Genomic DNA, 27,078 nt, shown 5'->3' on the forward strand with positions numbered 1-27,078 from the left:
CTGCCCTGACCAGCCAGGGTGGTGGGACTGTGTACAGCGCTCCAAGGCACCACTGCCCCCTAGTGGAAATCAGTATCTTTCACGCCACACTCCTTACTTCCCCTGGCAAGAATCCGCTTTCAAAAAGTTGCTCACCCCTGATTTAAGAAATTTCTGTCTCTTAAGACCACTTTCCTGGATTTCCTAATTCATTTCATTTTACTGTGTTGATCTTTAACACGGTGACTGTTGAATGTCTTCCTTCGTGTGTAACTTTAACCTGGACCTTGGGGCATGCTGTTTTCAGTCTCAGTGATTGAGGCAGTCCATGCTGCCATTTATTTTTACAGAGTTTTATAAATAGTGCTAGCTCAGGAATCCTGCTGATTTTTGAGATGGAACAGTTTAAGGAAATCAAGTTATGACATGTTGTGGCTAAAGGGACTAGTTATTTTAGATTTCTGTATGACTCAGAGTCATATAAGACCAATAGATTTCTATATGAATCTCTTTTTCTAAAAGAGATTAGATAAATGGTATTTTGGCTTATGGGTATTGTGATAGCTTAGAGAAATTTGTCATTACATTTCCCTATGTATATACATGATTGTAGATTTAATTAGCATGGCACATTGGTTACATATGTTTTTAAAACAGCACATTGTCACTGGTCAGATGAGGGAGGCTGAGGCAGGAGGATTGCAAGTTTGAAGCTAGCCTGGACAGCTTCTGAGACTCTGTCTCTAAAACAAAATAAAAAGAGCCAGGGATATAGCTCGGTTTTAGAGTGCCCTTCTGGGTTCAATTCCTATACTACAAAAAAAAAAAAAAAAAAAAAAAAAAGCCTGCACATTGTCAAATTCTAATTTTTTAATTGTTCCTAGGCTTTTAGACAAAGGCAGGAAAACTCCTTAGTGTACTATCTCATTTATAATGGTCACCTGGATAAACCTAACCAATAGATTCTAGAAAAAGAAAAAGACAGTTCTATGCAGAGAAAAAAAAGAAATTTTAACAGTCATCAAAGCAAGTTCCTTGTTAAAGCAAGTTCCTTGTTAAAATTAAACCCAAACTAAAACTCATTTGGGATAAATGGCAGCCCTCTATAAAGGGTCCCTTTTATCTCTGTGAAATTTTGGTTGGTCTAATAACAGGTGTTGTGTTTTTGGTTTTGGTTTTGGTTTTGGTCCCTCTTACTATGGTTAATTATCACTTTAAGAATAATCATCAATCTGTTTGTTTTCATTGTCTCTGTATCTTACCAAAAAAAAAAAAAAAAAACTTCCCTGAATGAACTAATGCCTTGGTTTATATAAAGGCTGTACAGTTAATATTCACACCCCAATATCTTTTTATCCTTTCTTGCCCAAAGATTTCATGCCCATAAAGCAAAAAGAAAAAGAAACAGAACTGGCAAGGTGCCAAGTGTGTTACATATCCCCACCAGGAAAAACACTGGCTGTCAAAGGCTCTTATTATATGATACAAAGCACATCTGTGGCTTTAAAAGAAACTTTTTTTTAGGCTTTTAAAAATAATTCTATAATTCTAACATTTGTTTAAGTTAAAATTACATCATGCTATTTTTTTTCCTCCTGATAATATGTACTATGATATGGTGACCTTAATAAGGAATTCAGAGTGTGAGTTGTTTTATCCCCATTACTGGTCTCAAGGACATTGCCTAGGTTTTCTGTATTCATTTCCTGATCTGTATATACAAAATGTCCTCCTCTCTGGAGTCTTAAGAAAATTGCCAATTAATAAGTGTGGATTTATTTTCACTCCTTGGAGGAAGACATTACATTGTGTTTTATTATACTGCCATCTTTCTTTATAATCTAGGTCAATACTGTAACATCTTTGTATCCCTACATATATTTCTGCTAATGCATACCATTTCATAATTTAATATCTCAAATTGTATGTCAACTGCATTTATATCAGTACTAAATTGATTTTGCAGCCACTAGTTTGTGTTTATATATGATTAAGCTAAATTCACATGATAAATTCTTCAAGTTCTTTCCTTTTCTTAAACATTTCTTTCAGACATTGGCTTTTATGCTTTTTATTAAAGCAAGTAGAAAACAGTTCTCTGTACAGTCAACTCTTGATTATCATGCATTATCATTATCTAGCTAATACAGACCTTGATGTTATTGATTTAGTACTTTTTTTATAGCCCTCACTATGTACCAGGCACTATTTTAAGAGCTGCACAAATATTAACAAGTTTAATCCTTACCACAACCTGTTGAGGTAGATGCGCTTATTATCCCAATCTACAGATGAGAAAACTGAAGTATAAAGAGGTCAAATAACTTGCCAAAAGGTTACACAGCTAGTAAATGGTGGAGATGGGTTCTGACCAGCAGCCTGATCCCAGGCTCATATTCATATTCATATTCATTTTCTGTGCTGCTGCTGCTGTCTATACAGGAAGCTCAGGAAACCTCACTCTCTATCAATAATTTCACCATTCTGACAACTTAGTCAAAATGACCATCATCTGTCCTGGTGCAAATCCTCCCTCCACTCTTTACTACCTGCTTGACTTTAGACAAGTTCTTTAGCCTTTCTGTGCCTCTATTTCCTTACCTGCAAAAAGAATTTAATAATATACTTACTTTATATAGCTATTGAAGGATTAGATGGGATAATATGTGTAAAGTTCCTTGACTCGTGGCTGGCACATAGCAAGCAGACAATGAATGTTGTTGCCCTTCCAGAATCAAAAAAGACTTATAATTAAATAGAAACATTGTTAATACTCCCGAAAGGGGTATTAATAACACCTTCAGGGAACCTTCTGTAAATAATCAAAAGTTGACTGACTCTGCCCTCCTGCCAGCCTTGCTGTCTAACCACTGGGCAGTAATCCTGTGTTGTAATTCATGCAGGCTATGGCCACTCGGATGCAGATGTTCTCCATCAGTCGCTGCTGGAAGCCAACATTGCAACTGAGGTTTGCCTTACAGCTCTGGACACACTCTCTCTCTTTACACTGGCATTTAAGGTTAGTATTAAACAGCATTCCAGGTTAGAGTTTTACCTGTTTAATCCATTCAGCTTCCTAAACTCAACCAGTGCAAACTTACAGCTTTGTATTCTTCAGCTTTTGCTGCTATAAGGCAGCCATTTAATCCTTAAGTACCTTTAATGAAAGTGTTCCATGGTGGATGGCTTGAAATACCTGAAATGGAATAAAGCTTAACTCGTCCACATGTGCCAAGTGCTTGGAGAGGGTGAAGCAGTTCATTCTTGGCCAGAAACAAGTATTTACCCGAGGAAACTGGGCTCTCCTAGCCCCTCAGATGATAAATACAGAACCCAGTAGGCATTACTATCATGAATGTCTTCACAATATATCCAAGTGTTATAGCAATTAAAATCAGATGTTTATAGAGAGGAACAATAAGTATAAACTCATCTTTTTAAAATATTTTATTAATTTCTAAATTAAATGCTAAAAGTATTCCAGGAATAGAAAATCTTTTTTTTTTTCTTGTTTTTCAGTTTTAGCAAATAATATTCAAGTAGTTGGAGATAGACTTTTCACCCACTCTCTTATATTTAGGAACCTAACACTCCCCATTCTTGCTAATTGATTACTTCATTTCCAGCATAGGAAGAGGAAATTGAGTTAGTGTTAATATCCTATGAATACCAAAACAGTATATTTCATTACAAGGGTATTTGGGAAATATAACCAAAGTTGTTCTTTATCATGCTTTACTTATCTTTTCTACTTATAAAGCACATTTCTGTACTAAGAAAAGTAAAACTACTTTTTTTTTTTGACATGTCACTTCATTATTATATACCCTTATTCTTTATTCTCACTCCTTTCCCCTATGAAATGTCATTACTGGGAACCCAGTTGAGAAATGAGCAAACACAGAGCACTGTGGAATTGAGAATATGGGGGATCAGTGTCTTCTTACATGGAGTCTCTGCTATAGTAACTCTCAAAATGTGGTCTCCAGGATGGCAGCAACTTGAGCTCCTGAGAAATTGTTGGAAATATAAATTCTCAGGCCCCAGCCCAGACCTACAGTATCAGAAACTCTGAGCATGAGACCCAAACCCCTCAGCTTAAGGACTACCACCATAATAGAACCATTGAAGAGGTTTTGAAACTTCTATTTTCTTTTGGATAGTTTTAATTTAAAAGCCTTAGTCATATAGACAGTGGAGGGTCTACATGTGAATGTTCAGCCATGCACATGTGTGTCATTGCACCCTCTGCCTGGCCCACCTTGCAACAAGCAGGAAGCCTTGGAGGTCAGGGCTGGGGTGGAGCGGGCACACAGGCAGGAAGGGCACATGCAGCACAAGTGCATTGTGCATGACACCCATGAAAGTGGTGACAGTTTCTTCATGGACTGCCTGTAATTCTTATCCAGCTTCTTTTCTGTTGCCTGCTTAATATTTAGGAAGGTATTTGCCAGGGTTCCCAGATTTCCAAATGTCTGGTTACCAGGTAGGTTCTGATTCCCAAGAAAAAAATGGCATCTGACAGTTTCTGATGAAAGCTGGTCATGACATTTGTTACCTGACTGAACAGTCTTTGAGAAAAATACTTGATGTCTCTGGACCTAAAATTCCTCATGTGTAAGATTGAAAAATAGCATCTACCTCACAGAGCTGTTGTGAGTTTTGAGATGACCCTTAAAAGAGCCTTTCACATTACTGCTACATACCAGGTCCAGCTGACTTGAGCATGGATACAAAGACACCATGGGTTCTTAAGTCCCAGCCACTCGCCAGTTTTTCAGCCTTGAGCTAGGTCTACTTGATATCTCAGTCCTGATTTCATTAGCTGAAATATGGCAGTTATACCTACTTTGTAAGGTTGAGGTTCAAATGTGAAGTTTACAAAAACATCCATCCTGGGGCCAGAACATAGCAGGAGTGCAAGTGTTTGCTCTAGCTGGGCAGTAAGCTCTAGTCTCATGTGGCTTCACTCCTCCCTGCCCTATGGTGATGGACCTGATTCCTAAGAGGCCCCAGAAAGGTTAAGATATAAAACTGAGGGGATCTCTGCCAGCATTTATGTGCCTATGTGCAAAAATGTGTGCTCTCTGAAGCTCAGCATGCCCATCAAGAGTGGGAAGATGAGCAAGGGTCTGGTGCAGTCTGGCATTGGCTTTTGAGCTCACATGGCTCAAACTCACAGGAATGTGAAGCCCACATGCAGCCACCACTGGGATCTTCCTTGGCACATATTTGCTCAGCTGAGGCACATGTCACAGCATCTCAGAAAGAGCATGTATTAGTTAGGTTTTCATTACTGTGACCAAAACACCTCACAAAAACAACTTAGAGAAAGGAAAGTTTAGTTTGGCTCATGATTTAAGTGGTTCGGTACATGGTCACAGACTTCTTTGCTCTGGGCCTGAGGTAAGTCAGAGCATCACAGAGGAAGTCCTAGCAGAGGGAACCTGCTCAGTTCATGACAACTAGAAGCAGACAGAAAAGGAAGAGCCCAGGGGACAAGATACAATCCCAAGAGCACACCCCCAGTGATCCACATCCCCCAGCTACACTCCTTCTGCCCACGGTTACTATCCAGCCAGTAGTCCTTTCAAATTATTAGTCCATCAAATGGATTAATTCCCTGCTTATGTTATAGCTTTTATAATCTAATCATTTCACCTGTTGCATTACACAGGAGCTTTTGAGGGATATCTCATATCCAAACCTTAACAGATTTTCTTCTCACATTTTTTTGTTGCATCATAGTTGTACATAATGATGGGATTTATCTATATGCAGCACACAGTAAAACAATATAATTTAGCCAGTATCACTCCCCAGCCCTCCCCCCGCTTCCTGCCTCCCACTCCTTGATCCTTTTCCTCTACTGATCTCCCTTTGATTTTTAGGAGATACACCCCACTTTTGTTTTCCTTTTTCCTCTCTAACTTTTGCACATGAGCGAAAACATACAACCCTTAACCTTCTGAGTTCAACTTATTTTGTTTAACATATTGGTCTCAAGTTCCACCCATTTTCCTGCAAATGACATTATTTCATTTTTCTTTATGGTTGAATAAAACTCCATTGTGAATACATATCACATTTTATTTATCCATTTATTCATTGGTGGACACCTAGACTGAGTCCATAGTTTGGTTATTGTGAATTGTGTTGCTGTAAACATGGGTATGCATGTTAGTAAGATAAATTTAATTCTTCAGGACAAATACCAAGAAATGGTATAGTTGGGTCATATAGTTGGTTTTTTGAGGAGAACCTTAACATATTTTAACATTGAATTGGCTGACATAAGTATGTGCAAGAAAATCATCTTCTACAGATTAAGCCCTGTTAAACTGTCTCTCTTAATTGACCACATCTAATGAACTGCCAAAGACAACCCAGAAATCAATTTTTTAATAAGATTAAATGCTTTAAAAGATTTAAGTTCTGAGTTCTGGTTGTTATTATTATATTAGCTTCCTGCTAATTGTTGAATGCCTCCTGCACCTCAGACATCATCTTCACAATAGCCCTCCCTAGTAGATGTCATTATCCCTCATTTTATAGTGAAGAAATTAAGGCTAAGACAGGTTAGGAAGTTTACCCAAGACCACTACACAGCTGGCCTGTCCAAAGACCTTATTCTCAACCAACCCAGGTGTGTGTGTGGGGGGGGGGGGGGTGTTGAGAAGAGTGACTATCAAAGTGTTTGAATGATCTCTCATACAGAGAAAAGTACCAAGTACTTACCAGGTGCCAGGTATAGTACGGGACACTTACACATAGGTTATCTTATTTAATCCTAAAAGGGTGCATTTTGTAAACTGAGGTAGTCACATGTAGAAAGATGGTTCTTCTGTGACTGTCTTAGAATGTCTATTATTAACATCATCCCAAACTAATGTAGATCTTTAAGTATTTTACAATATTGTTAGTGTTTTCACAGATTTAATATAAAAAATGTATTTTTAGTTATCCCATTTAGCACCTTTTCTTAGTTTGAACTGCATAGTGAGAGCTAATACATAAGCATAAGGAGCAATAGAAACTAAGAGCAAGGCCCATGTAAATATTTGGAGTCTTGCTGGGTTGTTAGTAGTCTGGTTGAGACAACTTGAACTTGACCTACAAAGATGGACTAGGCTTAGGTTTTCACAGTGACTGTGGGACCTCTGCAACTGAAACAGCTCTTCTCCAAACTGAATTTCTTACAAGTTATTTTAAAAATCAATGTTTAAATAACAGTAATGCCCTATGCCTAGGAAGGACTTGTCTAAATTAACTTTGTTCCACATATCTCATTTTGGTAACCAAGACTTAAGTTTGGTTTTCTCTGTGTTCCTGGATCTTGAGAATTACTGATATTGAGCATTTATTCCCTGAAAATGCCATTTCCTGGGTCAAACACCATAAGGGACTATGTTACAAAAGTCAGACCTGAACCCACCAGACAATTCCTGGAGAATTCGTCTCTACCTTATTGCTAGAAATAAGTCTTGGCATTATATTGTCCTGTTGTCTCATTTAATATCCTAAATGGAAATTTTCCATCCTCATTAAGAGTCAAAATGTGATACGCTACATTGGTGTCTGTGATAATTTCTGAATTGGGAAGTTAATGGGGACATTTGTTTTTCCATTTCCCCCTGTGGACCTTTCCAAATGTTCAAAGATTTGTTTGCATTTAGTGTATATTACTTTCTAATGAAGGGCACAGCAATAGAGAGAAAAAGAGGTAAGATGATGATTGGAAAATAAAGGAAGGTAGCTGGTAAACTGGGGAGGATGAAGATTCTTTACCTTATATGAGGGATTATCTGCATCTTAATGTAGATTAATTTTAATTTCGTTCTTTTTTTAAATATTTACTTTTTAGTTTGACACAATATCTTTTTTTATTCATTTATTTTTATGTGGTGCTGAGGATTGAACCCAGGGCCTCGAATGTGCTAGGCGAGCGCTTGGCCGCTGAGCCACAACCCCAACCCCCTAATTTCATTCTTACCATTCTTGAAACCAAAAGGATTAAATCCTGAAAATGGAAAGCAAAGACCTTGACCAGAGAGTGGATGGGGGAGAAATTTAATTGAAGTAGTAAGAACTTGGTGACAAGAACCAATTCAGAAAGCAGGACTCTGGGTCTTGGCCTCTTTCTTTCTTTCTTTCTTTCTTTTTCTTTTTTCTTTTTCTTTTTCTCTTTCTCTTTCTTTCTTTTTTTTCTTTTTTTTTGCCAAGCTACAAACAAAGATTACTGAGAAAAATGAAAACTTACTTCCAGATTCACCCAAACTTTAATACATCCATAGTTAGGAAACTAATCTCAATGGGAAAAGCAATATTTCCAAACTAGGGCTCCCAGGGAAAATAGTGTTTATAGATGACACAACATGTAAGCATACCCCAAGGACTGGAATAATTTGTGTGTGTATATGTATGTGTGTGTGTGCGCGTGTGCATGCTCTCATGTGCACGCAAATTGCTCCTCTTTCACATGATAGAATTCAGTATGATGCCTCAGAATTTTATGATATGAAGATCACTGTGAATGCCAAGTATCTTACCAATTGTGATATATCTGTACCTACTGGACCTACCTTAAAAAAAACTATTGTTTTCCTTGAGTCAGATTTTTTGAGTCAAAATTTCCCTCCAACAATAAATGAGGTTGATGTTGATTTGAAAGTAAGACTCCATCCATAATTTGCTATGCAGTAAAATTATTTAGATAAAAGTTATTTCTGTTCATTTTGCCAAATGGTAGTTGGTTTGAGATAGCAGTCTCTTGAATTTTTTTCTTTACTACCATGTTTACTTATGTGTGCAGAATGTATACATGTATTGCACCCAGACACATACAGGTTTGTCTTATTTGAAACTCCATGCTCGCTTCTTGCTGAGCTATACCTTGCTGCTGTATGTATTCAGCAGCCAATAGAAGATTTAACTAACCAGTTGTCCAGAGTATTGAATTAGTGTGAATTTTTGACTGAGGGGAGGAAATTTTAAAGAATGATTGGCAACGATTAATTGTGGTCCTCTTTTTTTGTTTGATAAAATCTGTGAAGTGTTGAAATCCTCCCAGCTACCTCTTACTAAATTAGAGCAAGGATGTGTCAGATATTTTCCACCTTTGACATTTACTTTTCACAGTAGCTAGGCAAGGTCAATCTTAGAGTCAGTGTTTTACAGATGAGAATGCTGGGATTCAGTGTACCTGAGCAATCCATGCCCATGATAAGTGGAACCTGACCCCAAGCCTGTACATTTTCCACCTACCAAACTCTCTGATTCTTCCCAACAGAATGCCTGGGAAGCCTGGCTGGATGGGGGCCTCACTTTTAGAAGACCTTCTTCATATTTCTTACTTTAGCATTCTTTACCCCACTCATTAGCTAGCACCTGTAGTAACACTCCTCTGTTGGAATTAAGACATCACAAACATTGCCTTTGTCTCAGTTGCCAGTGTACAATAAAAATAAATAAATAAATAGAAGCCAAATTAATACTAAGCAACAGTTTATTACAGTTTGCTGGGAAGTTTATCCTCAAAGCATAAATTTATTAATAGAGTTATTTGTCCCATAAGAGCATTCTATGCTTTCCTAGGAGACCCATAATAGAGATAATTTAAATTATAAGTAAGTTGTCTTGATTCTTGGACAATAGGTCTTTGAACCTGAAAATTATATGAAACCTCTTGGAGGTGCTGGTATGTCTCACTGACACCCCTGTCAATGTGTGTTTTAAGAACCAGCTCTTGGCAGATCATGGACATAATCCTCTCATGAAAAAAGTTTTTGACGTCTACCTGTGTTTTCTTCAAAAACATCAGTCTGAAACAGCTTTAAAAAATGTCTTCACTGCCTTAAGGTCATTAATTTATAAGGTAAGATAAATCTAAATACTCATAATTGAGGGTCAAAGTTTTCTTTCCTCCTTTGACCAGGAGTTGAAGGGACCATTCTCCAAGGACTAACCGTGCTGTGCTCTGCCTGCTCCTTGTGTTCCGTCTAGTTTCCCTCAACGTTCTACGAGGGGAGGGCAGATATGTGTGCTGCTCTGTGCTATGAGATCCTCAAGTGCTGTAACTCCAAACTCAGCTCCATCCGGACCGAGGCCTCCCAGCTGCTCTACTTCTTAATGAGAAACAACTTCGACTACACTGGAAAGAAGTCCTTTGTCCGGACACACTTGCAAGTGCGTGTGGTTTAATTACCCAGTTGATTCTATTTTAGCAAGAAAACTTTGAGTATCATATTGAACTATTTACTTCATCTGGCCCCAAAGTGGAAAACTGGGAAGTAACATGTACTGGATTGTTTATTTCATACTGTGCAGTAAGGTCCTGGCCCAGGATGTGTTTTTGTTGGTGACTTGATATTTAAATATGGATCAATATTGGACTACTGAAATTCCACTGAATCAAGATTAGAATCTATGTGAGGGGCTGGGGAAGAGCTCAGTAGTAGAGCACTTGCCCAGCTGGCAGAAGGCCCTGGGTTCAGTCCCTAGCACCAATACACACACACAGACACACCTATTTGAGGAACCTTAGTAGTAAACATCTTAAGTAAGATACAAAAACCCAGAGTGGTTCTTTTCCGTCTTCCATCTACTAAAACATCTGCTATCTCTCCAGTATTAAGCACACATTTCTCTGAAAACCAGGCAAGATACTGAGATCAGTCTTAAGTATTTTTATATACTTTTTCTATAAGCAGAGCAGGAGTCCCTTCTCCATTTCTCAGTTATTCCTTTTTTGTATACATACTGCATGCTAGAATTTATAGATATAATTACAAACAAAACAGAACCCTCTCCTGGCCTTCAGGGAGCCTTCAGTTGGGTGGAGGTCCTAGGCAAACTGAGACCTTACAGTGCAGTGTGGCCAATGCTGCTATGAAGAAGCTTGAGTGCACTGGAGGAGCATCTGTCTGGGGATCCTGAGAACTAGGGTGAAGCTTCCCAGAGGATGTAAAGGATATATAGGAGTGGTAGTTGAAGAACAGGGAGCATGTTCCAGCCATGGGTGTACCATAGGAATTTCTCACCTATCTGGGGAACTGGAGAAGTTCCTCTGTATGGAGCTTAGAATATGGGTTGAGAAGGATACATTGTTACATATCCAAATCTTTGCATATTTGGAGGAATATTCTGGACCCTAGCATTCAGAACAAATCATGAGGATTTAGATCTCAGCTAGGGAAACCATTGTTAAATCTAGGAGGGAGAGGATGGTATTCTGGAGGAGGGAAGGTAAAATTGGAAGGAAGAATGGATTGAGTTGACAATACTTAGTGATTAGTTATACCTGGTATGGTGAAGAAAAAGGAGAAAATATGCTTGAGCTCAAGCAACTGAGGCATGGGAGCACTGTTCATAAACCACAAAAAGGCAGGTCTACCATTTCACCGTTAATGTGTACCTGTTCTAATAAAAACATTGCAAGGGACAGGTCACCTCTTGAATACATATAAACTCAAACCAAAGCCCAGGGAGGTAAATTACAAGTATTAGACCAGGACGCAAAGAAAAGACCACTGACTCCAATTAAAATCAAATTAAAGCAAGCTTATTATTTCGACTGGCCAGGCTGCCTCTCCCACCAAAAATCGTGGGAACAAGACAGCGCTGCAGCTTTCTTGCAGCCCAGCTTTATAGCCCAGAAAGTTACACAAAGCCAGGGAGCGGGGGGGTTACAGATAACAAAACTCTGATGAGCATAACACAAAGGCTAGTTTACATTTTTGCTGGTCCCGACATCAAAATTTATGAAGGTCATTAGAGCCTCAGAGAGGGTCGTTATCTGGCCAGGGAAGTCCAAGATTTATGAGGTGTCACTAAAGTTTCAGAGAAGGCTGCTATCTGGTCAGAGAGAGCCCAGGCATGGGTGAGTTCAAGGCACGGGCAGGCATTCCAAGCAAGTTCAGAATTTGCAGTAATTTATAGTAAAGCCGAAATTAGCTTTTCATGTCTTTGTTATGAGATGGCTCCCAATTTTAAGAAGAATTATCCTAAGTTCTCCCTTTTTGCCAGAAAGTTTATAGGTAAGCAACTATCCAAGTGATGGGGGGTTGTTTCTCATTCTTCTGTGCTCCTCTGATTAGCATTTTGTTTTGCAAATGAAATTCTTAAGTTTATCCAGTGGGGAAAAAAGACTCGCTTCATTTCCCTCACTGGAGTGACACCTACCTCTTGCCCTGGCCTCATGTTCATCGTAACTGAACATAAAAACCTATCCTGGACAATCGTCTGAAGGAAAATTGATTTGCTCATGTTTCCATGTCCTTAAGGTGATCATTTCTGTCAGCCAGCTGATTGCAGATGTGGTTGGCATCGGCGGAACCAGGTTCCAGCAGTCCTTGTCCATCATCAACAACTGTGCCAACAGTGACCGGCTCATCAAGGTGAGTGGCCCGGCCAGTTTTTACCTTTCAGCCCCAGAACATTGCCTCCTTGTCTGACATACATGCCAATAGGCAGAAAGTGGATGAAAGCTATGTGCCCTTCCTTGGCCCACCTTGTTTCAGCACACCAGCTTCTCCTCTGACGTGAAAGACTTGACCAAGAGGATCCGCACTGTCCTGATGGCCACAGCCCAGATGAAGGAGCATGAAAATGATCCAGAGATGCTGGTGGACCTCCAGTACAGCCTAGCCAAGTCCTACGCCAGCACCCCTGAGCTCAGGAAGACGTGGCTTGACAGCATGGCTAGGATCCACGTCAAAAATGGGGACCTCTCTGAGGTAAGTAGCCCTGCAAGCCTCTTGACGTGGTTTTCTAGTTGTGCCCTGTTCATTCAAAGAATCCAATTAAAACTGTAATACTTTAAATATATACTTTATTAGAGTAAGATGACTTAATATTTACCTGAGCACATTGATAATTTAAAACAGATTGTTGGGCCAGGATTGTAGCTCAGTGGTAGAGCACTTACTTACCATGTGTGAGGCACTGAGTTTGATCCTCAGTACTAAATTTAAAAAAAAAATTAAATTAAATTAAAAACAAAGATATTATGTCCATATACAACTAAAAAAAAAAGTATTTTAAAAACCCCTAGATTTGTAAGGGCTATTTCTATCACAAAAGAATGTTGAAAGCTCTTAGAATTATACATATTCATATAGCTGCTTGCTAATTAAAGAATACAACCAATTTCTCTGCATCAGAACTCCTCCATAGTTGTAAGTTTCAGCTATTTGACGATAAAACTAACTTTTCTTGTTGTGAGGTGATGATGGGGCATTACTCTCCTCTTTTGGATGCAGTAGATGTTTAAGGGTTCCTGCTGTGCAGAGTTGACGTATTTCAGCATTTAGACAGCATTACTGAGAGAAACAGACTTTTAATCTAAGAAAAGATGTTGCCTAATTCAGTGACATTGAGCCAGTTTTTAAACCCCTCTATTCCTCAACAACATCATTTATATAATGGGAAATTAAGAAAAACAAGACTCTACACAAGTTCTGCATTCCCAAGTCTGTGCCTGTGACATTGGGCATGTCAGCAGTATTACAAAATAACTTGCTTTAACCTTGACATTTCTGTAACTATTTCAATTAGATTCTAAGACTGAAAAATTTATATACCTATTTTTGTGTATTTATTCAAGGAGTCCATTGTCCTAAATGTACATATAACATGACAGTTCTATATGACCATAAAATTGACCTAACCTGTTAGCCATAATATAAGGAAATTGGTATTAGTAGTAATTTTTATTCCATCTTCAGAATTGTAGACTTTTTAAATGGTTTGTATGGCCCAAGTCTCTTCTTAAAAGAATTCTCTGAGCTGGAGTTGTTCCTCTGTGCATTACTTTTCTCCTGCTGCCATAACAAAGTACTACAAATGGGTCACTAAAAACTAACGAAGTTCACACTCAAAGTTCTAGAGGCAAGAAGTTGGGGAACCGCTCTCTGAGCATGCCAGGGGAGAATTTGTTCCTTGCCTTTCTCCTGGCTCTTGTGTTGCTGGATTCCTTGATGCTCTTGGACCCACAGCCATTCACTCTGCCTCTACTGTCAGGTGGCATCCTCCCTCACACATCTGTTTTCTTGTATTTCTTTTAATGACAGACACAGTCATTGAATTTAGGGCCCACCCAAGTAAAAGTGTGACCTCATTTTAATTAGTTACATTTGCAATAATTATATTTTTTAAAAAAAGACAACACTTTTCTGAGGCTCCAGGAAGGTCATGAATTTGGGGAAGAAACTATCCAACCCACAGCACTCTGTAATAAGGGACTAATGCAGCTAATACACAGGATTTCTTGTGGCTCCTACCATGTCTACTGTTGTGTACTTGCTCTGTAAGTCATCACATATTTGCACACCTGTTGTGTGCACTCTCTTGCTGTGCAGTGTAGGAAGGGATACACCATGTCAGGTGTATCTCATGATTAGACAGAGTCATGACTCTTAACTGTATAACAGACTTTCCTCCACACATAATAGGTACAGATAAGAGTGCCTGTGATACTGATGATGGATATTTGCACACATGCTCACATAGAGTCTGTGCAGGGCTGGGTTGGCCATCATAGATTGAGATCCCGGACTAGGGCACCACATAGTGATTGACAAGAACAGGGCCCCATGCATTAGAACCTGTCTGTGGCTTCACTCTCAACAGCTATCTTTGATTTTTAACAAATAGTTAGTTATAGATGGACACAATTCCTTTATTTTATTTATTTATTTTTATGTGGTGCTGAGGATCAACCCCAATGTCTCACACTTGCTAGGCAAGCACTCTACCCCTGAACCACAAAACCAGTCCCATTAAAAATCTTTGATTTTTATAACAACATGGCAATTCGGTGAAAGAATTTTCCCCCTCTTTTACAGTAATTATTGTGTTGAATTAGATTTTTCTTTCTTGATGCTGAGGATTGAACCTAGACATGCTGAGTATGTCCTGTGCTACTGAGCTACACTGAACTTACTACATTCAGAATGCCATTAGAAGCATGCTTTTTTTTTTTAACAGTCCTCTTTTTGCTTTAAAAGAAAAGATGCAGAAACCTTAAGTGTCGGGGGAAAATGCCATTTTTATCTTTTGTAGTAAAATGTAATAATTCTAAATAAAAATAAAGCTTAGTAAATTTACTGCTGTTTGTCTCAATTCCCAATTAATTTCAAAACTTTAATTAATGTGAGTGCTATCTCTTTTTCATGGTAAAAGTTTGGCTATTAGAAACCCTGTTTGGTCCAGGAGCAGTGGCACATAGGAGACTGAGGCAAGAAGATAGCGAGTTTAAAGCCAGCCTCAGCAAAAGTGAGGCATTAAGCAACTCAGTGAGACCCTGTCTCTAAATAAAATACATAATAGGGCTGGGGATGTGGCTCGGTGATTGAGTGCCCTGAGTAAAAGAAAGAAACCCTGTTTAGTGCCTAGTATAAGTACATAGGTTCATTAGACATCCTGTTATAAACAGTGATTCTGAAATATGTCTTTATTACAGGCAGCAATGTGCTACGTCCATGTAACAGCATTGGTGGCAGAATATCTCACACGGAAGGGTAAGGAATGATTCCTGAATTGTTAAAAGAATAAAACAGTACAAAGTAGCAGAGACCAGTGAGAGCAGTTCAGGCAGATCTGGAGGTGGCAAGTTTGTGTGTATAGAAAGCATGCTCACTATTTTATTCCCTGACAGGACATTTGCTTGACTTGGTGGGCACAGCAGGAATGGCAGTGTTAAGAAAATTAGATGGCATGTTATCATATGACCTCTTACTAGTGTCTCCATTCTGCAAAAAGTTAATGAGCTTTGCATCTAGCTGTCCCTGAGAGACCATCCTGAGTGAAGATAGTTCTCACTGGAGCTATGTATCAATCAAAAGGCAGTTGTAATGGATTATCAGACAGATTTTCTGGAATGCAGCCCAGTTGGCTTTATTGTGTTGAAGGCAGCCAGGCTTCCCAGGGGAAGAAGTGGGGCAAGTGAGACTTCATTTATGCATCAGGCATTTGTTCCCAAATGAGCAGGCCATGGGTTTTTCCAGAATAAATGGTTAAACAGCATTTCCAAATCAGCACAGCCCCAGGGTGGCATTTGTTTTGGAGATAATGAGGTTCTTAGAAAAGCTGGTGGTCTGCTCATGTAACACTGGAGAACAGCAATGCAAGATCTGGGCTAATGAGTATACTGACAAAGTGAGAAGCATTGAAAAGGCACAGATGCCAAGGCTATGGAATGTCTGTTTCTGATAAGGCCGGCGATGTGGAATGGGATTTAAGGGAGTCTGGGTTTGTCACACATGAGAACCTGAATGAGAAGGAAATTAAAGAAGGTTCCATGTTCACTTAGTGTTTCCTGCTGAGGCCTTTGATCAGGTGATACATTTCCTCATGTTTAGAAGCGGAACTAGCACTCCAGCGGGAGCCACCTCTCTTCCCCTACAGCCATAGCACCTGCCAGAGGAGGAGCCGGGGAGGTGAGCCTAAGGGTTGCCCCGCTCCCCAGGGGCCCCAGCTGCTCTGTTCATGTGCCATCCAGTGGTGTGGGGATTTTCTGTTTCAACTCTGCATGGACAGTCTTTGCTCTCCTTCCTTCCCTTTTCCTGGGCTCTCCAGGTTGCTGGCAGTCTATTCTTATGGGCAATGAAAGGAAAGCACTTTGGCGATCATTTTTGTTGTTTCTGTGGAGTAGAGTTACATACATACTTTCCATGTATCCTGCAGTCTAAACATGGGTGGTTAACTTTTACTTTATTTTGTGTATATTAATGTAACCTCAAACTCCTAGATTAATCTTTTCACTGGGGGCTTTTTCCATATAACCAAATCAAAGCAAGGCTACCCTAGGACCATGATAGAGATGCTAGATAACCTGGGGGTAGATAGAAACCTGGACTAATATGTAGCAGAAAAATCTCTGGTTTTAGGTTCTACATTTTCAAGGTTTGATTCCAAAATACTCTGTGTTCCTTTTTCCCAAAACAGAGGAGATGGTCAGTTAAAGTTTTGACTTTTGTTTTATTGTGAATAGGCACCTGAAAACAGCCTATCAGAACATTTCAAGTCCTTCTTCCCATGAGTGTTTTGCACAGTCCATATTGTCCCGCTGACTAAAATGTTTCCCAGCGAGTCTTAAGATGAGGAAGGACCACAGATGGGCTGTTCTTGCTCAGAGTTTATCCTTATCTGAGACCTTGATTCCCCCCTCAACCTTAACCTTCTCCCCTTAGGGGAGCAGATGCTGAGGCCCCAGAAGTATTCCTGCTGTCCATTTCCTGGAGAAGGCCCCTCCTCTTCGCAGGCAGCTGGTGGGGAGCCTGCTAAGGCAGCCCTTGGTGCATAGCTGCAGCTGTTCCATCTGCATGTTATAGACAGCCCCAGGGAGAGGAAGGGGCAGTTGTAATCTGAGTTATGAGTTATGGATTATTCCTAGCCAGAGGGGCAAGATGATTGACTACTTGAAGAAAAGCTACCCTGGAAGTCATCTGTTTCTTTCATTGGCTTTGGTTTCAGCTTCTTAACTTTTCTCAATATCTGAGCAGGGGTCATCTTACCAAATCAAATTTTCATTTGCTTGATATTTTTCCACCATTAATTTGACTCAGTAACTATTTCTCAGTTTATTTATAGTTTATTTGAAGGTCGAATGCATTTTTTAAAACAGTGGGTGGAGGGAATAAACAGGATGAGAAATGAAGTACGGGAGGTAAGGGGTAAATGTGAGGAAAGGGAGAAGAAAAGCACCCAGCGGTCCCAGCCTCCCATGCGAGTGCTGGTCTGACACATGAAAGCTTCCAGAGTAACAGAAACAGGGCAGGAAGAATGCTGGAGTCTAGCCACATCCAGGTTAACTGCTGTCACTCTTTCTTTGCTTTCTCAACCCCAGGCATGTTTAGGCAGGGATGCACTGCCTTCAGGGTCATCACCCCCAACATCGACGAGGAGGCCTCCATGATGGAAGACGTCGGAATGCAGGATGTCCATTTCAATGAGGTGAGTGCTGCAGCTCCGGTGGGGGAGCCAGTACAATCGTGCACCACCCAACAATGACCTCAGTCAGCAGACAGACTCCATGTGCAGCGATGGTCCTGTAAGCTTATTATACCTAGTGACATCATAGCCATCTTAGCACTGTCTTCGATGTTCACGGTGGTGAGAGCCCTAGCCATGCACTTCTCAGGACACTCCCCATTAGTTGAGTGATGGGTGACTATATTTGGGTACCTGGAGCCTGCTAATCCCCTGCCAGTGCATCACCCCCAGTTCTCTTCCCACAGCTGCTGCCTGCACACCAAGCCCTAACTGAGGTGATTCTCCCAGGCAGCTGAACAGCGACCACTGCTCTGTTGTCCCTTCCGTGAAATGCCTCCTCCTCTCTGGAGGCTTGAGGTCTGGTTCATAGTGAAGTGGGGCTGAGCGCTGGAGCACTGCTCCCAGAGGCGCAGTGTGTTGGCCACAAAGTTTCTCAGTCTTTCTGACATTTCCTGTGTCACATGAAGTTTATTACTATTTCAATTATTGTCTATACCTGTAGACATTTTCTTCAGGCCCAGACACTCAAAACCATGAGACACCAAGTAGGGCCCAGTTCCTGTCTCTACTTGGGTGCTATAGCCCAGGTTCCGGGGACTAATAGGAAACAGGACCACCCTCTCCCAACCCCATGCAGACCAGAAGGTTTGACATTATAAAAGTAGCAATTCTGAAGCTTCTTGCCAAAACAGAATAGCATATCCATGTAACCACTTATCTATAACCAGAGAGCTCTGAAATAAAGCTAGGAATTTTCCTAAGAGCTGATTTTCTGCTTGCATTCACTGAATTCTCCTTTCCAGGCATATCTGCCTCTCCCCACCCAGGGAAGAATGAAACATTCAGGGGAAAGCTTTTAATCCTGCCCATCTTTCCAGGCAAAATAAAGTTTTCCAGTTCTTCACGTGGCAAGAAAGAACCAACGAAGAAAGGAGTACTTACCTTGCCTGTGTTTTTCATGTTCTTTCTTGACATGGGGTCCACAGTGTGGCAGTGCACAGTTAATACTACAGCTTTTAACCATTTTCATGCCAGTAAGGAGGGCCCCTGAGCAAACCTCTCCCATGACATGAGCTAGTCCAAAAGTCACTTGGTTATCAAAGGTAGTCCTGGAACCCTTTCAGTCTTTGAGGCCCTTACTTTTCCAACTCAGTGTGAGGCTGGATTTTCTTTGTTTACATCAACCCAAGCTATACATTAGACAATTGAATGTAGAAGGCTTGAGACTCCAGGTTTCTCCTACAAAGTCAAATATCAAAGAGGTTTGTAAAAAATGTAAAACAAGGATACTACTTTTCTTTTTTAAAATACCATTTTATGTTCACAGTGCTATTTTTGTTAATATATTCTAGTTTATAGTTTTCATCTGTACACTTTACACCTTTTCAGTTTTGGTTCTACTGTTGTAAAATTTGAAAGAAAAAATCAACATAAACAAAAAATTCTTTGAAGTTCTCAGTAAATTTGAGATATATAAAGAGCTCTTAACTCAAAAAGTATAAGAACCACTGTTGTAAATTGTCTAGTCTTAATCCTCAAAATTAAAAACTATATATGGATAAAAAGTATAATATATTGAGTATACTTCATGAAGTGGTACTAGGGATTGAAATAAATGCATAAATAATAGGTGGTACTAGGGATTGAACCCAGGGACACTCTGCCACTAAGCTACATCCCAACCTTTTTTTTTTTTTTTTTTTTTTAATTTGAGACAGGGTCTCACTAAGTTGCCCAGTAGCCTTGAGTTTATGCTCCTCCTGCCTCAACCTCCCAAGTAGCTGGGATTATAGGCATGTGCCACCATGCCTGGCTACTTCATGAAGTTTAAAGAAACTACAATAGATAGATACAATATACAAAGTTCTCTGATTATCCTGGGGAAGGTGATTAAGTTGGTTATTGCATGGCATTAACCATTCCACTGTCTCCATCCTGAAATGCCCAGACATATGGTAATTTTTTTCACTTATTTTACTTTTTACTCTCAAGTGTGAAACCTTTCACCAAAGGAACAGGCTCTTGTGTTCTTGGTTGAGCACCTCACTTCAAGGCAAATTTTGACTGAATTTTTCTTTGAAATTGGCATGATTGTATTGTCTCCTTGGAGAAATCACCCTTGCACCCAGTGCCAAGTCAGACCTCTCAAGTTCAGCATTTTATTTTGAATTAGATAAGGAGAGCAATTATGCCAAGAACAATCACAAATTTGAAGGTAAACAGTTTCTGTAAACTATCCTTGAGAGACAATAAAGTGAGCCCTGTATGTGCTCACCTGACTAATGGGTTGAAGTAATCATAAGAGTCTAATGAATGAGCCTATGAAATCAAGCGCAGACACTGTTGGGAAGATTTCTGAATGGCACCCTCTCTGAGTAAGAGCTAAACATGTGACAGGGACCACTTTATCAGCTGTTTCAGAATATGAATTTGCCACCCTGTCCTTGAAGCATAAAGATGGTAAACCTTTAACAAGGTCCATAGTACATGACAATCTGTATAGTTAGGATATGACATAGCAGGGTTATAAAGTCATCAAAATTGAAACTGACAGGAAGGGGAAAGAAGAATATGTTCTAAAAGATGAAAAAACAGATTACCAGGTACATGTTCATTATTGGCTACTTGGATGCTCAGAAAAAGAACAAGGACAAAGTCCTCTGCCAGGAGAACAAAGTTTTGAGAAAAGCTAATAAAATGAGTGTCTAACATAATGTAAAAAAAAAAATCATTGCCTTTTTAATCTGCATTAGTGAGTATAATTAAATGTCTCTGATGCTCTCCTAAAGAAATGTTGTTGCTTTTTTTTTGTTTGTTTTAAGAGAGAGAGAATTTTTTAATATTTATTTTTTAGTTTTCGGTGGACACAACGTCTTTATATTTTATTTTTATGTGGTGCTGAGGATCGAACCCAGCACCCAGCGCATGACAGGCAAGCACGCTACCGCTTGAGCCACATCCTCAGCCCCCTAAAGTAATGCTTTTAGGGGAGATACCTAAAACTGCACAGTCGTCTTAGTAGCAGGCCTCAGATGAGTTTTTATTAGTACCAAGTCTACCTTCCCTGACTCTGATCCCAAGAGTGGACTCCCTCCCATACATATGCTTTTGGTTAGATAAAGAGAAACATCCAGTTTTTCCCCCACCCTTATTTATTTATTTATTTTTCATTCTACAATAGGATGCATTTTGACACATTGTACACAAATGGAACACAACTTCTCATTCCTCTGGTTGTACGTGGTGCAGAATCACTGCGATAGTGTAATCATGTAATCATACATGTATATAGGATAATAATGTCCGTCTCATTCTACTGTTCTTCTCATCCCCACAGCCCCCCCACTCTCCTCTGCACAAATTAATGTTCCTTCATTCTTCCCTACCCCGATGGCCCCACCCCCTTATGGATCAGCATCCGCTTGTCAGAGAGAACATTCAACTTTTGGTTTTGGGGGATTGGCTTATTTCACTTAGCATGATATTCTCTAGTTCAATCCATTTACCTGAAAATGCCATAATTTCATTCTTCTTTAAGGCTGAGTGATATTCCAATGTGTATATATACCACATTTTCTTATCCATTCATCTGTTGAAGAGCACCTAGATTGGTTCCATAGTTTGGCTATTGTGAATTGAGCTGCTGTGAACATTAATGTCTGCATCACTATACTAGGCTGGTTTTAAGTCCTTTGGGTATAAACTGAGGAGTGGGTCAAATGGTGGATCCATTCCAAGTTTTCTGAGGTAAAACATCCAGTTCTTTTTTTTTTTTTTTTTAAGTTGTAGTTGGACACAACGCCTTTATTTTATTTATTTATTTTAATGTGGTGCTGAGGATCGAACCCAGTGCCTCACACATGCTTTGCAAGCACCCTACTGCTGATCCATAGCCACAGCCCCTCCAGTTCTTAATTACAGTTTTGTTTCACAGTCTGGACCTGTATAGATCAAAGGATTCTGAGTTCCCTGTGGTGCCAGAGTTCTACTTGGTCCATGCAGTTTTAAGATTCCTCTCTTCTTGACTGATACAGCACCAGGATCCTAGTTGGAAAAAAGTGATGCAAGTGGTCCTCAACTGTGTCTTGAGAAAGGATGTAATAGAAGTTACACTGTTCATGTTGTATTTAGAGTTATACTATGAGAATAGCCATTAAGAATAGTATAAGCCATTAAGCCATCGCCTAAGCCAGCTCACAGGTTTATAAATACTTGTACATGGTAGATTCTGAGATAGCATCTAGCTTTATAGGTAAGGTTCAAATTGAATTAATCAATCCTAGGATGAGGCAAATAGCATTTAAGTTTTTAAAAAAATTTAAATACCCTGCACAGATATAGGTTCATAGGGGTATTTTTGTGCATGCGCGCGCGCGCGCACACACACACACACACACATATCACTAGAAATGCTACTTCCACAGATAGATGCTTGTTTCTTCAGCTCCTTCACTATGTCACACTTAATAAAAGGAACTAACTACATTTTTAAAAGTTTCTTCAATGGCTTATGAACTTCGTGCACTTAGATCTTTTTAAGTCTAGTCTAAAGTAAAATGCATACTTTCTGTATGCATAGAGTTTATTGAGCTCACCCTTCAACCAATTCTTTACGTATGTCAACAAAAAAAAAAATCTGGGTGTTTAAATGTTAAACATGGCAATTTAACCATAAAGCATTTTGTATGACTGCTGCTCAAGGTTATCGCTTTCTAACCATTTTCTGGATCAGTTCTGGCTTTCAGGTGCTGTGATTGCTAAGAAACAAAGCAAACTAAAATAAGTAGAACTTGTGCTGAGAATATAATTCATATATACTCCAATGTATGGTTACTTTGTCTTGTTTTTATTATAATTTTGTATTGACATATGGTCTCTCAAATTCTGTGATTACTGTCTATTATTTCTATTCAGATAATTGTTACTTCATGCACCAGCTGTAAATTTCTAGATATAGAGTTGACAGTAGCTTGAATAATTTACCTTACCAAATTAAGGTATTCAGTAATCTACACTCTGATTTTATGAGAGGACTGACCTTTTTTAGTAAAAACCATTTTTTAGTTTTTTATTAGAAAAATCTGAACTCACTTCATTTTTATAGTACATATTACCATTTCTTTGCATAATCAGTGATATTTGAATTGATAAATTATAAACCTTGAGTGCTTCCTGAATCAGAATTCTTGATACCATCAAGAATTGTGATATTTATTTCATAATATTTACTAAGCTCCATTTGCTTTATTGAATTTTCCCAACCATTTTGGTGAGTCTCTCTGGTTGAAGTCCATCTTTCTATATCAAATATACTATTACAGGTTTTTCTATAATGAGCTTATTTATCCTTATCATTTATACATCAGATATCAATGCTCATAAACTACTTGACTACAGGTTTATTGTTATTAAACCTTCCACCTGTTTCTAGCTTAACTAAATAAGAGTAAAACTAAGTATTCAAATCTCATTTACAAATTAGGATCATTTGACTCAGGAGACTACCAATACTCTCTTCTTGATATATATTTATGAAGTGACAGAATATAGGGCTATTTAAAATGTATCTGACAGGTTGCTGTACACATATAACTTATGTGAATAGACAGACTCTTGTTTGAGAATCAAGTAATGTCTTCCTTATATAACCCTTCTTTGTTATAATAGTAAGTAATTGTATCTTTGCATTGAAAACTTTGTTACGGTTTATTGTGTCTACTCCTTCCCCCCTTCCCAGCCTCTTCTCTTGCCACACTCTGATTCAGATTTTATTCTCCAACCCACAAACTACTTGTCACTCCCTTGCCTTTGCCTGGGCAGTTCCCTGTATCTGGATGGAGTGTGTCCCCTCTTTTTCTTCTGTCCCCACTCCCACTTTCTTCCTCTGCTCACTAAACTCTCCTGACTGTCTTTTAAGACTCGGTCATCATTTCTCTAGCTTTCCATGCTTCCCCTTTCCCTCATTTCTGGACAAATACTGATGCCCTGCAGTTTCTTTATCAGTGCACTTACTACCATCCTTGTAATCTCTTTATGGCTCCATCTTCCACACTGGACTCTGGATGCTGGGAGAGCAGGAAGTGCTGAGCTCTGTGAGAGAAGGATATTTGGCCTCCTTAGTACCCAGAGACCCACTGACTATTATTAAATGCTGCAGTCATTTCAGAGTCTATGCCCTGTGACTTGTAGCTCAGGTTCACATTTGAAATCACTGTTTTCCTCTCTTTGATGTCTTACATGCATGTCACATCCTTCCCGTTGCTCATGCATCTCTAGTACATCAGTTCTGGCTGCTCTGAAAGGATGGCTGTGAGTGTTTTCAAAGGCTTCTTTTCTAAACAAATTTCTATTTTGTTTAGAATAGACCTTCCAAAATATGCTGTAACAATTGATAAAAATCTATCAAGCAATTTTTATAAATTACACAGACTTAATTTTACTTATGGATTTAATTTTAAAGGTTAACCCAATAGTCAAGCATGGTGCCTTGCACATTGTAGATGCTTGGTAAAATGTTTGAACAAACATTCAAATAAATGAATGAATGAATCAGTGTTGTGATACTAATGGTACATAGTTATAACTTTTATAACTGAGAAGAATTTTCAATTTTTTATGAAATTGCATTTAAATCACTCCACTTTCTGCTATGGCATAGAATTAAGAATCTTCAGGGCTTTTTAATCCCATCGACAGTAAATAGGATGTGATCATTGAACATTTGTTTATATTTACAGTGTGACCTTGCCATGCCAGGATCAGTTGTAGTTTTTCACACATACATACACAAATCGTATTCCTCTTTGAAAAAGCCCAATAGAACAGAAGGGACCAGATGATTAGTGTACAAGTTAAACCTAAGAATAATTTTTTTTATTATGAAAAAATTTTTTAGCCTCAAGACAATGAATTTTATTGCCTTTAGTCTACCAGGTTTGACAATATAAATATACTTATTGAGGAAAAAAAATATTTGAATAAGAATTAAGTTCATGAAAGTTTACAAAACATAGCTAGTACCCTAACTTATAATCTTATCTTAAATATCTCTACTTTTATAGCGTGGTCAGACATCTTAAAATATATTCACACTATTTTAATTTTACTGTCATTGAAATTATACAAGTGTACTCATATGTTTTTCTTTTTTAATTAATTTTTTACTTATATATGACATCAGAATGCATTACAATTTTCTTCATAGGTTTTTCTTTTATCTAACTTTTATAAGCAGGAGCATGAAAAGAATACAGAATTTGAGCTGGGGTTGTGGTTCAGTGGTAGAGCACTTGTCTAGCATGTCTGAGGCACTGGGTTCAATTCTCAGCACCACATATACATAAATAAAATAAAGGTCCATTGGCAAGAACAACAACAAAAAAAGAATACAGAATTTGTCATACTTAGTGTGCATAGGTTGTCTATTGGAAAAGATTTGAGACAAAAGTAAGAAAGGCATGCCTCTCCATAATACAAAAGCAAAGGACAAAAAGATAACATTAGAAACTTCTCTGATTTCTTCTTTTTCTATAGCTATGGTAGTGGTCACTATATCTGACTTTAATGAGATCTATAATAAAAGCCTGAAGCAAATGGCATATCTTTTATAAGCATTGGTGTCAAGTCACACAGATGACAATTTTATTATTTGTATATTACAAATAGGACAGGAGTTAGATGATCTTGCTTAGATAGTATTTTCCAGTAAGTTGATTCACAACTGCTTTAAAAATGCTTATTTTATTTGGTTCTATAAACTGTTAATGAAACATTAGACCACTTGTGGAAAACATAGAGCTTACTTTTCATTTACAATATTACAGAGGATATAAGCATACTTAAAAAAAATTATATATATATCCCTTAACAAAATATTAGCAAATTTAATCTATCAAAATATAAAAAAGAGAAATGCATTATGACTAAGTGGGGTTTATTCCACAAAGAATGGTAGGTTTGAAATTGGAAAAATCAATCAAGGTTACTCATCATATCCATGGAATAAATTCATAAAAACCATTTTTTTTAATTTAATATTTATTTTTTAGTTCTCGGCGGACACAACATCTTTGTTGGTATGTGGTGCTGAGGATCGAACCCAGGCCGCACGCATGCCAGGCAAGCGCGCTACCGCTTGAGCCACATCCCCAGCCCTCATAAAAACCATTTGACATCTCAATAGATGCAGAAAAAGCATTTGACAAAATTTAATATTTATTCAAGATTTAAAAAAAAAAAACTAGAACTAGAAAGGAACTTCTCTAATTATCTAGGGAAAAAATATATTTGATCATGAGAGACAGAAATTCCCCCTAAATTTCAAAACAAAACAAGAATATCTGTTTTCACCACTGGTATTCAACATCATGCTGAATATTCACATGAGAAAAAGAATTTACGAAAGAGGCTACTTACACTGATAAATCAGATTAGCAGAATCATAGGAGGTAAGATTAGTATACATTAATCAATTAACCTTCACATTTAGAGATTTTTATGCCATGGTTTTACTATATTATTAAATTATTTTATATAATCTCTAAAAGACTCAATATTGTTAAAAGGTCAGTTCTTCCTAAATTTATTTATAGATTCAAAGCAGTGCCAAATTCCCATTAGGAGTTTGGGTGGAAATTGACAATTGACTCTAAAATCCATATAAAAACAAAAGGAATTAGAATATCTAAAACAATTTTGAAAAGATGGGAAGATTTATGCTAACCAGCTTCAAGATTACTATAGAGCAGTGGTTCTCAACTGGGGACAGTTTTTCACACACAGCCTCTTCTACCCCCAGCGTACATTTGACAGTGTCTGGAAACATTTTTTATTGTCATGACTTTGGGGAAAGGGGAGATGCTACTGCTGCTGGCATCTAGTAGGCAGAAGCCAAGAATGCTGATAACAATATCTTACAATGCACAAGAGAGCCCCTGCGACAGACACTTGACCAAGATGTCAGCAGTGTCACTGGAGAAACTTTCTTATAAAGCCATAGCAGTAATCAAAACAGCATTATATTGACAAAGGGATATCAGTGGAACAAAATGTGAACCCTAGAAATGGACCCACATGCATAGTCAGTGGATTTTTGACAAAAATTCAAAG

General features: G+C 38.5%; 1 protein-coding gene across 20 annotated transcripts in view; it reads left to right on the forward strand.

Annotated features, from left to right (window-relative positions):
- Positions 1–27,078, forward strand: part of DOCK9 (dedicator of cytokinesis 9) — a 285,485-nt gene that overhangs the window by 237,914 nt on the left and 20,493 nt on the right. For 8 of the 20 annotated variants that reach the window (XM_081290942.1, XM_081290945.1, XM_081290949.1 and 5 more), the window contains exons 39-46: positions 2,883–2,998; positions 9,716–9,853; positions 9,982–10,164; positions 12,261–12,374; positions 12,498–12,713; positions 15,440–15,497; positions 16,338–16,415; positions 17,825–17,931. In XM_081290942.1, the coding sequence (XP_081147068.1) occupies positions 2,883–2,998; positions 9,716–9,853; positions 9,982–10,164; positions 12,261–12,374; positions 12,498–12,713; positions 15,440–15,497; positions 16,338–16,415; positions 17,825–17,931 (1,010 nt within the window). Of the gene's footprint in view, positions 1–2,882; positions 2,999–9,715; positions 9,854–9,981; positions 10,165–12,260; positions 12,375–12,497; positions 12,714–15,439; positions 15,498–16,337; positions 16,416–17,824; positions 17,932–27,078 lie in introns of those variants that run through there. The other 12 variants (XM_081290938.1, XM_081290939.1, XM_081290952.1 and 9 more) reach the window with 3 other exon arrangements.

Source organism: Spermophilus citellus, assembly GCF_964194105.1.
Source record: "Spermophilus citellus genome assembly, chromosome: 1".
NCBI lineage: Eukaryota > Metazoa > Chordata > Mammalia > Rodentia > Sciuridae > Spermophilus > Spermophilus citellus.